The 18,023-nt window shown below is 43.8% G+C and overlaps 1 protein-coding gene across 1 annotated transcript in view; it reads left to right on the forward strand.

Moving 5' to 3' along the window:
• The window catches only part of LOC142576590 (caspase-7-like), a 103,287-nt gene that overhangs the window by 22,560 nt on the left and 62,704 nt on the right, over positions 1–18,023 (forward strand). The window contains exons 3-4 of the mRNA XM_075686778.1: positions 2,080–2,156; positions 12,200–12,370. Coding sequence (XP_075542893.1) covers positions 2,080–2,156; positions 12,200–12,370 — 248 coding nt within the window. The remainder of the gene's footprint in view (positions 1–2,079; positions 2,157–12,199; positions 12,371–18,023) is intronic.

Below are 18,023 nucleotides of genomic sequence, written 5' to 3' on the forward strand. Positions count from 1 at the left end.
CTGTAATTATTAATGTTGGTTTCACCACTGCCTTTGTAGACAGGTGTAACTTTTGCAATCTTCAATTCATCTGGAAATTCACCAGGTGGTGAAATATTCACACTATCAATCAGGTGATAGAGAAATGTGCGGAATATAACCAACCCTTATATATAGCTTTCATTGATTACGAGAAAGCGTTTGATTCAGTCGAAACCTGAGCAGTCATGGAGGCATTACGGAATCAGGGTGTAGACGAGCCGTGTGTAAAAATACTGAAAGATATCTACAGCGACTCCACAGCCACCGTAGTCCTCCATAAAGAAAGCAACAAAATCCCAATAAAGAAAGGCGTCAGGCAGGGAGATACGATCTCTCCAATGCTATTCACAGCATGTTTACAAGAGGTATTCAGAGACCTGGATTGGGAAGAATTGGGGATAAGAGTTAATGGAGAATACCTCACTAACTTGCAATTCGCTGATGACATTGCCTTGCTTAATAACTCAGGGGACCAACTGCAATGCATGCTCACTGACCTGGAGAGGCAAAGCAGAAGGATGGGTCTAAAAATTAATCTGCAGAAAACTAAAGTAATGTTTAACAGTCTCGGAAGAGAACAGCCGTTTACGATAGGTAGCGAGGCACTGGAAGTGGTAAGGGAATACATCTACTTAGGACAGGTAGTCACTGCGGATCCGGATCATGAGACTGAAATAATCAGAAGAATAAGAATGGGCTGGGGTGCGTTTCGCAGGCATTCTCAGATCATGAACAGCAGGTTGCCATTATCCCTCAAGAGAAAAGTGTATAACCAGCTGGGTCTTACCAGTACTCACGTACGGGGCAGAAACCTGGAGGCTTATGAAAAGGGTTCTACTTAAATTGAGGACGACGCAACGAGCTATGGAAAGCCGAATGGTGGGTGTAACGTTAAGGGATAAGAAAAAAGCAGATTGGCTGAGGGAACAAACGCGAGTTAATGACATCTTATTTGAAATCAACAAAAAGAAATGGGTCGTGGGCAGGACATGTAATGAGGAGGGAAGACAACCGATGGTCATTAAGGGTTATGGACTGAATTCCAAGGGAAGGGAAGCGTAGCAGGGGGCGGCAGAAAATTAGGTGGGCAGATGAAATTAAGAAGTTTGCAGGGACAACATGGCCACAATTAGTACATGACCGGAGTTGTTGGAGTGCATGGGAGAGGCCTTTGCCCTGCAGTGGGCGTAACCAGGCTGCTGCTGCTGCTGCTGCTGATGATGATGATGGTGGTGATGATGATGATAATGATGATGATGAAAACCACCCAACCATGAAGATAGCATTCCATTGAAGAGGCAGTTCTATTTATCGAGATTTTACTGTACACTCAAACATCCATATAACGAAGTATCTGATATAACAACATATGTATGAAATTTGCCTCACCATTATCAGTGCATGGCATGTATGCGCTTATAACAAATATTGAATATAACAAAGCTATTTTCGTGCAAGATCCGTCTTCGTTATAACACGGTTCAACTGTAGCAGTCCTTATCAGGCTGAAAGGCAACTTTGGTAAGGAGCGTGTGTTTGTACCATGACAAACCTGCTTGGCCCTTGAGATCAAAAGGCAGGGAGGTGAAAATAAAGATTCTTCAATGGAGGTGGTATTGCTGAAACTCACCCTTGAAGCTTCCCTCTGAAATTCACTGGAAAAATCGACAATGGCATAGTGCTCTGCGTTCCCCTGAATGTTGCCATGAGGCGAAGTACCGCAGGAAAAGGGCGAGGACTACTGCTGCCATGGTGCCACTGGCGCCACTGCTTGTGCATGCTGAGCGTTAGGAGCGAGGTCTATCAATATTTGATTTGCCGCTTAGGAACGTCAGCAGGCGTTCATTTACCTGTGCCACTTCCTAAGGCTAATTAAGGTTGTTCATGCTTGCGGGCACTGTGGTAAGAATAGAGGCATGTTGACAATGCATACACGTGAGTATGCATTCTATACTATGAGACCTTCCTTGAAATAGCCTAATTATGCTAAACAAAATACTGGTGCACCAACCAGGCCCTTTTCATACGGTTCTGTGAGACGGTCCCGTTTCTGTGCAGGTCATGGGACAATAGGTGAAGCCAGCAGCTCAGAGTTGCGGGTCGTTCCTGCCACGGATTTGAAGCATGGAGATAACGTAAGGATGTTCTGCGCACATGTGCATTCTATCACGACTGCATCTTTGCCCATAGCTACATGCTCGGCTTGATTTGTGTAGCCTGCTTTGTGAAACATTTCATTATCTACACCATACCTACCAGGAACAAGCTAGCACGGTTCTCGTGGTCATTTAAATGATGGGCAGCTGAAGCAAACTTTTGGGGAATTCACAATGCAGGGAAAAAATTGTCCATTCATATTGATAGATTGCTAAATTCAAAGCACAAACAACTGGTACACAAGCTAAGGCACAAGAATAGACAGGAAACGGCACTGTTGATCATATTGGTACAGTTCAGGAGAACATCAGCTCCTTTGGTAGCCCCTGGCAAAAGTGAATCCTGAGAGTCGCAACATATACCAGCTCTGTGGCAGCGCTGATGAGAAGAGAGCTGTTCTCACTGCCATCGTCATCGTCCATTGCTGCAGCCTTGAAGTCTTTATTTGTCCATGTGGTATTGGCAGCAATGAAATCCTGGAGACTGTTATTCTCACTGAGCAGCCTAACCTGCAGAGCTAGCTCCCAGATACATTTAACCTTGCATGCAAATCAGCTGTATCGGTCCCCCCATTTTCATCAAATTTGAAATCGCTGGCAGTCGCAGTTCTCCCACAATAGTGAAGTGAGTTCTACATTATTTGGAAGACATGCTTGTAAAGCTTCAGAGAGCTTGCATAAGTATATTTTGCTGCAGAAGATGTAATTAACCCGCATATGTAAAAAGGAGCCCGTCTTTTTCCTTCTGTTTATTTTTATACAACTATTCCACCATTTTGAATGGTACATTCAGCAATTTTGCATTTCGGATGCATTAAAGGGCCCCTCATCAGGCCACACAGCAAGTTTCGGTTATATGCTGTAAATTGTAATGTGCCCTCTAGGGACGTTCTACAGCTAGAATTTTTCAAATTGGTTCATTGATAGCCGAGACAGAAATATTTTAGTGCCGCAAACCCATGATTACAAGAGGCGAGCTTCACCGCCATTATGGACACTCTACCTCTTGCCCCGTCTAGCGAAATTCCTTCTCTGTGTTCTCCCAGATGAGAACCAGAGGATTGCGTGACGTATCCGTCATGGGTCCCGCCTTCTCGGTTTATTTTTTGTCGCATTTCTTGCTTGCAGAGCATTTCCACTGAGGGTCTCGCACGTGCGCTCTTACGTCTGTCTTGTTTCACCCGGTGCAGATTTTGCACATTGCACAAAGACACCGAACTAACTGTGTACGTCAATGCTGCATGAACACTGAGGCAGACACAAGTGGATCACAGGGCATGATCGTGTGCTGGAACATGGTAGAAAAGGGCAGTCTTGCTCTCTGTGCACATGCGATTGCACGACATGGGAACAAACAGATGAGATGGAAGTACATCTCTCTTACTACACTGTGAAGTAAAACAAAAAACATGCAGACATTCAGTTTTAAGTTTTATTATTTCTCTAAACTTTAATTCGTCTATTGAAGCAACAGATCAAACTGCTGTTGCAATGAATAATTCTTGAAGTCACATGTCACTATGAGCAACTTCACAGCACCTCCATGCTCCACGTATGTAGGTGCACCTGTGCGATGTATGGCGACTCTCCGGCTGGGAACGTGGCACCTGTGATGAGATAGGCAAGCGGCATTTGGTTTCTAATTTGAACTCTTTTCGCAGTGTGTATGGATGTTTTTAGGGTTGACAGAAGTCGCACCCTTCTGTTTTACATTTGGTGTTTATTGGAATAGTAATGTGAAGTAAAAGAAGAAGGACATGTGCCAGAAGCATTAAGAAGTATTCTTTGTCTTCCTTTATATGAATCTCCAACATCTTCCCGCTGGCAAACTGGTTAGTTTGGAGCCTCCAAGTGGTAGAGATGCTGCATAGTCCGACATACTTTTTTTCCGTCAGACTTTTTCAAGAGACATAGACAAACATGATTATCGCAACCAGGAAATGTCTCTTCAATTATAGCGAGGTCCTACAAAAGTCTTGAAGCTTTTTCATCCATAATAAGTATGACGTCACCTACTTCTGCTTCACTGCAAGAAGTGCCATTGACTTAGTGAGCTGATAATAACTGCAAAATATATTCTTTGTGCCATCTCTTCCAGAAGACATCGAGACAAGCTTGTCTTTGTCTCCACCGTCTCTTTACTTCACTCGTTGTAGAATTTGCTCCTCCTCCGCAATATGGTCGTGCTTAGTGGCTTTGGTGTCGAGCTGCTGAGCACGAAGTTGTAGGATCGAATCCTGGCCATGGCGGCCGGATTTCGATAAGGCCGAAATGTGAAAACACCCATGTACAGTGAAACCTCGTTAAGCCGTAGTTGGCCGGAGCTCAGAAAAGTATGTACTAAACGGTAGTACTGCTTAACCAAAATAGCATGAGATTGCCCACTTACCTGTCAAAAACGGAACTCGGAGATAGTGCAATGAAAGGGGAAAAAACATGCAGCATGTATTCACTTCGCGCGACAAAAGTATTATTTTCGTTTAATGCTGCGTCGGCCTAGCAGCAACGACCGCAGTCTCAAAGTTACCGAAGCTGCGAGCCAGCTTTTCAGTCAGCCCCCTCTTCTCAGCAAACACTCGCATGGCAGATTCCTCGTTGGCATTGCATATTCTTCGTGCACAGGTGCGGTAGCGCTGCAGAAGTCGCGGGGCGCCTTTTTCATTGTGGAATGCTGTTCTCGTCTTGATGATTGCATTCATGAGGCTGACGCAACGCGCACCTTCTGCCACTGTCAGGCCTGAATCGCCCATGCTGTCACTTTCCGTGTCATCCTCATCACTGTCGCTAGTCGACACTTCGACAACAACAGAGGCAACGACAGTGGAAAGTCTAACCTCGTAGCTGACATCTCTTCGCAGTTGCAGCAGCGCTGCTGAGCAACTTCTTCGTGTGCCAGCACCGACTTCTTTGTGTCACGTTCGATAGCACAAACAATGTCTAATTTTTCTTCTATTTTGACTGCCCGTTGTCTTTTTTTATCCACGCTTCGGCACGACACGAGTCCTCGCTTGCACGACGCCACAACGCACTCTGGCACGGAGCCGAAATGATGTTGATGTGGCTTCACGCCCAAATGCACGGCGCTTAGAGGCCATTGTTCTGATCTCTCAGGCTTGTTCTGCCGGGCCGCCCGATGGAGACAACGCGCCGCTGTGTTTGCGCGACGAAAAGTGGAAACACCACATGTTAACCGATACGTACGCAATAAGCTGGTACGATTTATGCGGATACAAAACACATTATGTTCAATGGACGCTGAGTCGGGGATTTGACTTTACTACTTTTAAAATGAAACTACTGTTTAAGCGGGTACGGTTTAACAAGGTTTTACTGTACTAAGATTTAGGTGCACATTAAAGAACCCCAGATGGTCGAAATTAATCTGGAGTGTCCTACTTTGACATGCCTCATAATCAGATCGTGGTTTTGGCATGTAAAACCCCATAATTAAATTTTTGAGATTAGCCTTTGGCCAATCAGAAAATGAGCTGGTGTAAGTGGTGGCTCTTCCAGCTGAGCCGATATTGTTGGCAGTGGGCGCGAGTTGACCAGTGATTCAGCTTATATCAATGCAGTCTGTAATGCAGCAAAGTTCAGAAAAGTTGTCTTTAAAGCTTTTCGTAGGGCTGTCTTGACTGTGCGTATGAGTCGTTCCCAGAAACTGCCCCATCAAGATGAACATTCCACTATAAACTTGCACTTAATTTTGTGTTCTTTGAAGTACTCCATCACATGTTCGTCTCGAACTGACTGGCAGATTTTTTTTAGTTCTTTTGATTCTCTTTTGAATGTGAGGCAGTTGTCGGAAGACACTGTCCTGCAGACACCTCGGCTTGTTGTGAACTGTCTGAATGCTCATCTGAAAAGTCTGCTAAACTAAGGCTGCATACAAGTTTGAGGTGAGTTGTATCTACAACAGCACAAGTAAAGATAACAATATATGCTGGCATTGGGCTGGAAGTAGTTGCGTGGTAATATGTGGGACCTGCAAAGGCTATACCCACAGTGGAATATGGTTCGCATTCTGTCACCTTATCTTTCGGTAGAGCTGCAGACAGTTCACTTATTGTTTTAGCTGTAAATCTTCTGCACACACTGCAGTGACCAATAATTTTTTTCACCATTTGTCGACCTCTAATGATCCAGTGTTTCTGTGTTAATTGAGTTAGTGTGTCAAGAATTCCACCGTATAGAAGGCGTCGGTGTTTTTTTTCTATGACTTGTTTGGTGAATTCTTGCTCTGCCGGAAGAACAATACGATGCTTCTCGTGCGTGAATTCTGAAGTCTTCTGCCCCCTCTAATCAAGTTGTTTTCATCTTTGTAAGGAGCAAATTTCATTAGGGTAGTATTAGATGCATAACCTTCACCAAATGCAATTTCTTGTTTCTTAGAGGTCTAAAATTTCTTTGCTCTTTCTGTCTCAGTCGTTAACAGTGTCCCTGTTATCCTTTCACCTGGATTCCTTGCATTTTGAACGAACCGGAATATCCAAGCAGTGATGTTCATACTTTTGGTAAGATTGTTAATGCGGGAGAGATCGAGCAAACGAGATGTATTCTTGGTTGTCACCTGTGATATTGTTTCTCCTCCAGTTTTCTCAGGAGCCTTGAATATTTCAGTTCGCCTAAACTAAGCTTTCTGAAATAGCCACTCAGGTCCATTCCACCAATGTGTGCTTTCTTGAAGACACTTCCCTGTTAGTCTACGTGTTAGCAGACCTTCTGGGTTGTGTTTTGATGGACAGTATTGCCATTGACCTGGTAAGCTCAGGGCTTGTATTTTTCTTTACCCTATTCAATACAAAAGGCTTCCATTTATCAGAGTCTGAGTTTGTCCACCCAAGAACAGCTGTTGAGTCAACCAGAAGTGCGTTTCATAGTATGTCAATGTGCCTCTATGCACAGTCTGCATGAGTCTTGCTGCCGTCGGAGTTCCCTACAGTTCTGATCGTGGAAGCATTACCTTTTTCAGCAGTGCCACTCTTGATTTCGCGATCACCAGTCTTCTCCTTACTTCTGAATTCTCTGCCTCTGTTTGTGCACAAACTGCAGCTCCATATGCAAATGTGCTGGCATCTGAAAAAACATTAAAAGTTGGTTTGCATGACGGTTCTGCAGTAGTGGTTATATGTGGGACACGTATCATGTTCAAAAATCTTTGCACCATCTACTCCAAGAGTCACAAATTTCAACTGGAAGTCCCAATGCAGCTTTTTCTTCCACAACTGTTGGAAAATTAATTTGGATTTTGCTGTGAGCGGAGAAACAATGTCATATTGGTAATGATTCTGGGCTGCTGTCTTTATTACGTTCCTTTTTGTTGTTGACATGGATGTGACGATTTGCATAATTTTGGAGGTGTCAAACCCGTAGATATCATCTTCAGGGAACCACAGAGCTAGTGTTTCCTTGGTTTTAGGAACTGTTTACCAAATCGTCATTAGCGTCTGTTTCTCTTTCTTCACTGAGATGTTGCATACTTGTGGGATTCGTTGTCCATTTACGGAGATGCATTCCCGCTTCATTTATGACTTTAGCTGCATTATTGCGGACCAACAAAGCTGTCTCTGTCAAATATGCCTTTGTATTCTGAAAGTGATGTCGAAGTGTGGCACTAAAAAGAAACGGGCTTAATGAGGCTCCGAATAGTACACAATTTCTCCTCCATATGACATGTCTTGACAATTCTTCTCCTTGCTTTAAGGGACTTTCGTACCAAAAGTGCCTATGTTCATTGCGGTCAGCTTCAGCAAGATGAATTTGCAAAAAAAGCCTTTTCAATCTCGGCTGTAACTCCAATGTAGTAGGTTCGGAACTTTAAAAGAAGCTCAATGAACAATGGATTCAAATTAGGTCCCGCATGCAAAACATAATTTAAAGACGACAGTCTGCCAGGGCCCCTTAAAGAGGCATCAAACACGATCCGTGTCCTTGTTGGTTCTCTTCTGTTGTTGATAACTTCCCTGTGTTGTAAGCAGTAAATAGGTCTGGTACCTTCGTTAATCGGTACATGTTCCACAAAGTCATTTTATTCATATTCTCATATTGCTTTGTCATATCTTGTCAACAACTCTTCGTTCTTGAGAAGTCTTCATGTCAGCTTAACAAATTGGTTGTTTGCTTCCTTTATGTTGCTGTCTAGTTCATCAACGTTATCCTTCCAAGGAAAGCAAACTTCATAACTCCCTATTTTCTTAACAGTTCTTTTAAATTCTTGGGTAACTATATCTGATGATGGCAGCGTCCTTTTCAGGTAGTATTCCCATGTGCTCCACATCCCGAAATGCTTTAGTTGTTTTGAAATGTCTTCATCAACACTGCAAATTTGCACAACGACATTCATCACGGTGGTAGTGTAAGTTTTTCTGACACTTTCTAAACTTTCGACAGGACCCTGCAAAGTCCAACCAAACAGTGTTTCTATGGCAGGCAGTCTATTATTTTGTCTTCTGATTTTTCCAGTAGCAACCTGCCACTAGTGCCGTAAAAACCGGAATATAGGTCGAACTTTTTTTCAAAAAAACCATTGCGAAAAGTTGACCCTCGTCTTACATACTAGACATTGGCAGAAAAGCTACAGAAGTCTTGCAACAATGGGTGGATGAATTAAAGAAGCGCCATCGCCATCAGCAGCAGCGCGTCGTGGCGACATTGTGGCACTGCCAATTTGCGTTTACATTGTCACAAAGTTATATTGGTTAAAGGCTTGTTTCAATATGAACGGAAGCCGACGACAAGTCACCGTCGCCTTCAAGAAAAAGGTGATTGAGTGCACGGAAGCCTACAGCAACCTCGCGGCACAGCGCGAATTTGGAGTATCCGAAAATAGTATTCGGTACTGGCGGAAACAAAAGCAGCAAACCAACAGAAAACGTCATTTCGTGGGCAGACCGCAGCGGACTGCAGGACTGGAAGACAAGGTTGTAGAGTTCTTCTGGGAGCTGCGTGTAAGATCGCTGCCTGTGACAGCCGAATGCATCCGTTTGAAAGCGATAGAGATCGCCCATGCCTCTGGACTGGGCAGCGAGAAGCACTTGTCATCCGACTCTAGTTCGGACCACTCAGATCAAAGGCGTTGCTCTAATTCGGAGTAGCGCTTGCGCACTTCGCGCCCTTCTGGATACTGTACACCCGGCCAATTTTTAACAGTATCGCGCGACCATCGACCTGCGTGTTTGTCAGTACCTTATTATCACGGCAAGGAGCTGCGAAATAGCGAAAGTAAGCGCACATGTACACTTGCGCGTATCTCGTTTGTTTCGCCGCTCAGCGCCGTTAATAAGGTGCTGCCAAGCATGCGGGTCGATGGTCGCACGATACTGTTAAAAATTGGCTGGGTGCACATGCGAGCAGCATTTAAATAAATACTGTCACTATTGTACATGAGTCGCATTCGTTTCAAAGTAAGGGTGTCTTTCAGTACTTTTGCCATTGAAAAAGACTTTTTTCATTTTTAGAATTCGTTAGTTGGGGGGATCGACCTATATTCCGGTCTGACCTATAGTCCAGTTTTTACGGTAGCAAGATCCAATAAGAACATCTATATTTTTGTTGCTGTCATTCATGTGGGCATCATCTGCAAGTTGAAAACTGGTAGAATGGTAGACGGGGAGGTAGAATGATGTGCCGTTACGAATATTAGGCACCTCTAGGATCTCCGCTGGGATCTGCTTTCCATCATATCGGCTCTTTAAAAAAGTTCCACACGTTGTAGTAACTTGGGTGAGGACAAAGCCAAATGAAGACAAGGTCATGTTCTCTTCTCCTAAAATTTGGCATTTAAGTACGCTCGTCATGTCTTCGGTGACGAATGTATGTTGACATCCTTTATCCATAAGGCAACATACCTGGCAAATGATTACATGAGCTCTGAGCCCAAACGTTTGCTGTTTGCAGCAAGATCGCCTCATCAATTTTGGAAAGTGCACTTGCAACTTGTACGTCTTCCACTACTTTCTGCTCTGAATCACTCTGAGACTTTTTGGACTAAGGCTCACAAAGAAACATGAAATGTCTTTCTTGACATAAGTCACAATCTAAGAACCTTGCGTTGTTGAACTTTTTTGCGCAGGCATATTTCTTGCTGTGCTGAAAGCAATGTTCGCTTCGTTGTAGGGACATCCCTTTGTCACACATGGCAAAGGAATGTTGATTTGACTCACAGAAAAGGCAAGCTTCCTTATGACGTTTAAAGGTTGTCATTAACGCAGCAGCTGAGGCGACACGGCGTTGAGTAAATTTTCTCTTGTTTGCCTTGAATTCATTCTGGCCTGAACATCTCTGAGCAATTTGAAAAGCTTCTTCACTGCTAGTTGCTTACCTTTTCAAAAACACGATAAGCTCAGAAAAACTGTTACTTCCATCTACGTTGTTATACTTGCTTTGGCAATAGCGAAGAGCAATATCCGGGGTAGACACCTTTCTACAGCAATCTTCAAAAGGGTGCTGTACTCTTCCTGCTTTACACCTAGGGCCTCGAGATCTCGAACAATCTTGAATATTTCATCATAAAGAAGTCACAAAGAAATCATGTCGTCAGGTGAAACCGCAGACTTTAACTGAAGCAGTCGGCTCGTGATCGTTCACGGCAACTTCGTTGTGTCCAAAACATTCTTTGAGCATGTCTACAGCTATTTCACAATTGGTATGTGTCGATGATAGGCCAGTTATGCTGTCTTCTGCCTTGCCAACAAGGTAGCTCTTCAAATACTTAAATTTATCAATGTTGGGCAGAGGCTCATTTTTGTGTTTAGAATACTCGTACTGGTCACAAAAAGAGCACCAGCTATGAACACTTCCATCGAATTTGTTGATCTCCAGTTTCAAAAGCTTGATAGTGGCTCGAAGTTCTCTGTTCTGTCCACGAGTTTCGCGTTCACTGCTTGGCCCAAGCACTTGAGCATTGCTTATTGGCTGTTGCATTTTTCTATGCATCTGATAACTTCAGACTTTGCCAAACATATAGATATTTCGTAGTTGTCCACGCTTTCGAGTTCTGATTCAAATTGCTTGTCCTCTACTAATTGTTCAATTGTGCTGTCTAATCCTCGCAGAGCTGCCTCTTTCATTAGCAGAACGTTTAAGTTGCAGCTCACCAACGGTCGTTGACCTAGATGATATGAGCGAGGTGAGGTTATTCATAACTTTCGTCACACCAGTCTGCAGTGCACTCTGCTTCCTCTTATGGCGATCCGTTATTGCATAAGCTCGTGACAGCATTAGCAGGGAGTGCGGCACGTAGGCCTAGTTGCTGTTCCAGGGTCAGATGGTAGCGATAGAAGATGCCAGGTCTGGATGTTAGTGGACATAGCTGCATCAGTGTTCGTGAGGACAGCTTCTTTAGAGGTCCCCTTCAGTCAGGTTGTCATCATTGGAAGTCAGGTTTTCGGCACCATACTTTTAGGAATGACAGAAGTCGCAGATCCTGCTGCTCCATGTTCAGTGTTTATTGAAACAGTAGAGTGCAGTAGAAGGGCTTGTCTTAGAAGTGTTATGAAGTATTCTTTGTCTTCTTTTATATGGATCTCCAACAGATGTAATACTTAGCAGGCACGATCGTTAGCGCACATTGTATGCACTGTGCTCGTCAACTCAAAATAGCCAGACCTGGTGAGGGGCCCTTTAACAAAACAAACATGAGCCACTAATGCAGCCTACCATGATTACACAGCCCAGTGCTGTCAAAATGTGCGTGGAACATGCACCACTGATTAAAATCTTCGTCAGCCAGTAGGATCACTTCCTGTTGCAGTAACGAATCGCTAAAGCCAGTTTTTTCCTTTTTTTGCTTGCTTCTTTTGGTTTTAGTTTGGCGCAGCGAAATGTGGTGCTGCAGCTCTATGAAGTTTCGATCTTTCCTCTTTACGATGGTGCCAAGATGGCGGCACATAATGCTGCATGATCCACAGCACGATATCACCCTCTGAAGCCCAATTTACGATAAATAATTGCCATTTACAAGTACTTGCCATGCGCTGGTGCCCTGGCATTTTTTTTTTAACAGTTAAATTCCACATCTGCAGATATACAGCATGGTTCACTCACCGAGGGGCCTGTGCATCATCATCAACAACTGCGACTTTGGAGGTTTGGCTGATCGGCGTGATGGATCGGAGATCGATGTACGTCGCATGGAGGCACTCTTCAAGGCGTTCCATTTCAACTGCATTGTGCGCCATAACCTTTCGGCATCTGTGAGTGGTCAGATTCTTGTTTCAGTTTTTGGAAGGAAGTTGGTGCAGAATAAAGGGACAGTTTTGCGCACACAGGTATGGAAGTGGTGTGCCGATTGCGCTAGCTTGTGCCAAACCATCGAGCTGTGTCAATATGCACTAAAACAGAAATTTTGAATCAAGCTGCCAAATTTAGCAGGATGTGCTTGCTCAGTGGCAACCGCAGAACCCATAGACATGCGTAAGCAATCCGTTTCAGCGTTGGCGTCCTTGGAGTGTAGGCGTACTTGCATAATTGTAACTAGGCCACAATAAAATAAAAAACGTTTTGTGCTATACAATCCATTACGAATGTTCTATTTATAAAAATGTTTATAGGGTTTCCGCTAACAGAAAGTAAAATGGCAATTTCGCAGCCACTGTGCTGTCCGTACTGAATTTCCAAAGTGCCATGGAGAACTTCTTCGTGAGCATCGTGCATGAGTTCTCCCAGTAATGGCAGATTCGATTGATTGCAAAGGTGGTTTAATTCGCTTGTGAGAATGCAGTGGTCTTCACTTCAAGAAATGAAACAGCTTCGCTTATCACTGGAGAGGTTTGTTAGCGTTTAGTAATAAGACTGCGGCAGAACACCTGTGTTGCTAATTTGTGCACACTTTGAACGGCAGGCCCCATATACAACAAACTACCCATATAACGACCACTTTTCACAGAACTAATCGAGTTTGTTGTGAACAGGTTCGAGTGTACAATGAAAAAAGTTGGCAGTTTTGCCCGAAAGGCGAGCATCCATTGAATAGCAAATTAGTGGACAGCTATTTGAAGTAAGGATAGTAGTTTTATCGGCTGTATAAACTTGTAAACATAGGTACACTAACTAAATTAACAAGGCTGGTGTGACGCATGCACGAGCAAGCATGAACACATCTGACTTGATGACCGCAGAAACTCACTGTCAGAATGCTGGCATGGGGAAACGTGGCAGCAGCAGCAAACAGAGTTACATTCGTGCTATGTATGTGCATGCCTTCACTTGCACATACAGAGTGGAGCGCGCGGTGACGGTGTTATCGCCCTTAGACTTTATACAGAACATTACAGCGACGGCAACGGCGGCACCCATGGTGGAAATGCACTTGGAGTGTGCATATAATTGCTATCGCAATAAAAACACGGAAAAAAAGATTGTCTAAACAAACAATAATCCGATAATGTGTTTACAGTCTCATGTCTTGTGCAGAATAAATGAATCCAAAAAGGTATTTTTGTGACAGGATGCACAGCCAACTTTATCATTGTGATCAACATGTGATAAGTGGTATGTAAGCACAGGGACAAGTTCTGCTTGTAAAAGGTAATGATAGATTTTATGAAGCATGCATAAGCAAAAAACTTTTCTACGTAGTTATAAATGTATGAGACAACAGCAAACAGGCTTTCATTAATGCTATGCTAGCTGGGTCAATGGTAGCTGCAATAAAGCAAATGCAATATTTTGAGCCAGTTTAGGTGCAGGATCCCAAATAATATTGACAGATTCCAATTTAGACTGCAGAAGAGTCTTATAAATAAATAATTATTGTGTTATATTGGAGCCTAACTGAAACTTCAGTATAGGTATCCCAACATTCAGCGAGTGCTATATAATATGACATACCATATTTACTCGAATCTAATGCGCACTTTTTTTCCGATAAACTGGATCCAAAACTCGCGTGTGCATTCGAATGAAGTACGACCCTAAATCTGCATTACCATATCACCATCAGCATTTCAAAATGGCCGCCTTTTACACGCTTCGAGCCTAGCTGCCGTAGTTTTCTCCATGTGCTGCAGTATGTGTGCTTAGGCAGTGCTTCCTTCGGCTTAGGTTAGTGCACCATCTGTCTTCCCGTTTTCTGCATTTGCTTTATCACCATGGAAGTGCCGACTCCAAAGACATGCCGAGTTCGTCACGATGCCGTAATTAAAAGGAAAGCGGTCATGCATGCAGAGATGGACGGAAATCGGGCCGCATCACGGGCGTTTCGAGTTCCCGAAACTTGCGTGCGGGACTGGCGCAAACAGGAGAGACGGTCTACACCGGCAGCTGCGATGTACGACGTGGCCGCGCGGCTCCTATCTTGAAAACGATCTGCAAGGGAGACAAGAGTCTATGCATCTAAGTGCACCATGCTGTGTTCTCGTTCTCGACGCTTACTTCGCGTTGAAGCGAGAGGCCATACAAAGGTCAATTTCCTTGCTCCTGCTACCGCACTTCCTCGCTCCAGCATTTTTATAAAGAGTTTCCACGGTCATTGAGTGAGATGTGTTAATGTTTGCTTGTACGCACATGGCACCAAGCTTTTCAATTTAGCTAGTAAGCAAATGTTTAAAGGTTCTTACGGCCGACAAAACTACCATCATTGCTTTTCGTATAGCTGTCTATTAATTTGCTATCATAATCGATGTTTCACTTTTTGCGTGAAACTGCAACATTTTTTATTTATCGCAACTTTAGTGCATTGGGAGTAAATCCTTGTTTTTTTAAAAATGAGAGAAAGTTTTATTTCTATATGAAAGAATGAGGTGTGCGGTATTAAAAGGACTTTTTTTTAGGTTACGGCAAATGGGTGCGCGTTACGATCGAGAGCTTTTTTTTTTCCTTTTTTTTTTGGTCGCGGAAAACGTGTGCGCATTAGAACCTAGTAATTATGGTAAGTCATATGTCTGACTTGCATTCCGACATATGGAGCAGAAACTTGGAGCTTAACAAAGAAGCTCAATAAAGTTAAGGAATGCGTAAAGAGCTATGGAACGAAAAATGTTAGGTGTAATTCTAGGAGCCAGGATTAGAGAGCAAACTGATCCACACTGATAGTGTGGATCAGAGAGCAAACTGAAATAGCTGAAAAAAATGATGCTAGCTAAGACACAGTATGCGTAGGGCAGGTAACCCGTCAATCATTAGAGTTACAGAATGGGTGCCAAGGGAATGGAAGTGCAGTCAATGATAGAGAATTAGGTGGGTTGATGAAATTATAAAATTTGCAGGCGCAAGTTGTAATCAGCTAGTGCAAGACAGGGGTCACCGTGAATTTCTGTAGGTTTATAAATTTTAACAGATGCAAAAATCCTGGTCACATGCTTCAATTGTTGAATACACGCAGCTGCTTTGTCTACATGTTTTGTATGTGTGCAGCCTTTGAAGAATATCGTTTTGATTATACAGTTGGAACCCGCGATAACGAAATACCGCAACGAAATTCTCGCGACAATGAAACATTTTCGTATCCCCGGCGAAGGCCCATAGGATTCAATGCATTTCGTACCTCTCGGCAACGAAATGTTGCTATACTGCAACCCCGCATCAACGAAATTTGCTGGAACGTAACTTCGCATATTGCGCAAGGCTAGCAGGCTCCAAAATGTGCTCAAATGCGATTGTTTGGCACTAAAATTACGTAAAATAGCACCACATTACACTAGTGTGGGCACCGCCATTTTTGTTCACAAAAGCAACCAAGCGCCAGAAGCGATCAATGCGCTGGAAACACGTCATGGCCGCCATCTTGTTTGTTGATCACCCGTTTGAAGCGGCATCATGAGAAGCATGCACATTGCTACCAACATGTGATGACGGTGTTTGCACACCTACCAGACGAGATTGTAGATTGTTGTTCGAAACGTGCGCTCAGTTTGCGATCCCCGCAGCCGTCGACTCGGCGAGGCCTAGGCCAATTGCGTGAGGAGAAACTGAATGTAAACTGGACGCGCGTTTCGAACAACAATCCCCGCGGTCGTGGCAGTGCACTGCATAATGTGCGCCTCGGTGAGAAAAATGCACCAAAAACAATGAAATCCACGTCTTGCCTACATGGAATTGTTTATGGCGCTTGAGATGGTGGTCGTGGCTTATGGAGTATCACGCATCGGGCCATGATTGAGCGATCGTCCGGGAATATGCATCTCTTGCTTCAAGAACGCTGGTTTTGGTGCCACCCGACAGGCATCGTGTGCAGATTCGGCGCCGGACGTAGATTTACGCGAAAGGCCCGTTATCTCGATCGTTTGCCTTCGCATACACGAGATACGATCACTTTTGCTATTGGCACCGGAAGCGTCGGCACCTAGGGGCAACAGCATGCACTGGAGAAATGCTGCTGCATGCGCTGTGGCTCTGTGTCCAGTGCCAAGTTATGCAAAATCTCCCAAAGTGATTGCATCTCAAAGTGATTGACCGAGAATACTGCCGCTGCTGGTCGACGCATGCGGCGCACTTTGTACTGTTGGCAATGCACTTCTATATCCTCGAGCAAAGCTTGCAAAGTAGATCAGCGGAGTTCGGACAGTAAAGTTTTGTTCTGCGATGCATTACCTAGCTGTGCTGCCCTTTTCGCAACAACGAAATTCTTGTGAAAGCAAATTTTTTCATGTTCCCCGCCGATTTCGTTATTGCGAGGTTCAACTGTAGTGCGGATATTCACAGCTTTGGCTACTTACATTTTAAGGGATTCTTGTAACATAGTTTTCAGCGTAAAGATGGTATAGTTGAGGAAACACAGCTTGCTAAATCGTTAATGTAGGTTTAGAAATCTAATATCTTGACTTAACTTTCCCATCTTCTTAAATTACTTGACACATCAATTATAGTAATAAAGTCTATATTAATACATCGCACAAAGCCTTGCCAGTACTCATTCATCCCACGAACTTCGGAAGACTAAAATAACTTTTCCGGATCAATCACTTCCAAACAAAATGTTCAATTTTGTGAACTCCTAGCTAACAGTGTATAACCAAGAATTTTCTCTTATTACTGTTTTTATGAATTCTACCACTCCTCTCTGTAATGCCTTCGGGCTTTCTGAGCTTTAACTTAACAAACAAAATAGAAAAAAATGTAAGCGTAGAACATGATCCTGAAGCATACCAAATGCAACACTGGTGGAAGAAGAGTCATCATCGTTAACATTGACATAGTGATGGTGGTTACTAATAAAAGAATCTATCCAGGTGAACTTTTGACCATAAAAATAGCATGGTGTATTTTTTAAGTGTTTAGAAAAGTCTTAAGTTTATAGTGTGCAAGCAATGTGTTTACAATATGTATACAATATTGTCATGTAGGTGATGGGGGCTACCTGGCACGCAGGCAGACGGAAAGGGACACTACGTCGGCAGTAGACTTAAAAGAGAGTTTAATGGACAAACTTGTGCCCTAAATCAAGCGAACAATGCGGTGATGAAGAAAGCAGCGAGCGCGTCTGGGGCGTTCGTCGGACTGAGCCAGTGCACGCGGTGGTCCCGTATTTATATGTTTCGCGTCCATGATCGAAACACGTCAAGCGACACCGCTTGCGTCGCTACAAGCCGAAATAAACGCACGTGGCATTACCCCCCGGTGAAAAAGCATCGCCCTGATGCTAAAGAAAACCAGAAACTTGTAAGCATGCAATCAACCATGGAAAACGAAAAAAAAAGAAAAGAATGTCTGTTACTTCTCTAACGCTCAAAAAACTTTTTGAGGCGCACGATGCGCACCATCTCAGGTCACGCGCAACGTCGCTGTGACTGCGTCACTCCATTGGGCACAACCTCGTAGACCAGTGGTCCAAGTCGTCGAGTTATCTTGTAGGGTCCGAAGTAACGGCGCAGGAACTTCTCACTAAGCCCACGGCAACGAATCAGTGTC

Source organism: Dermacentor variabilis, chromosome 3 (assembly GCF_050947875.1).
Source record: "Dermacentor variabilis isolate Ectoservices chromosome 3, ASM5094787v1, whole genome shotgun sequence".
In the NCBI taxonomy this organism is placed as follows: Eukaryota; Metazoa; Arthropoda; class Arachnida; order Ixodida; family Ixodidae; genus Dermacentor; species Dermacentor variabilis.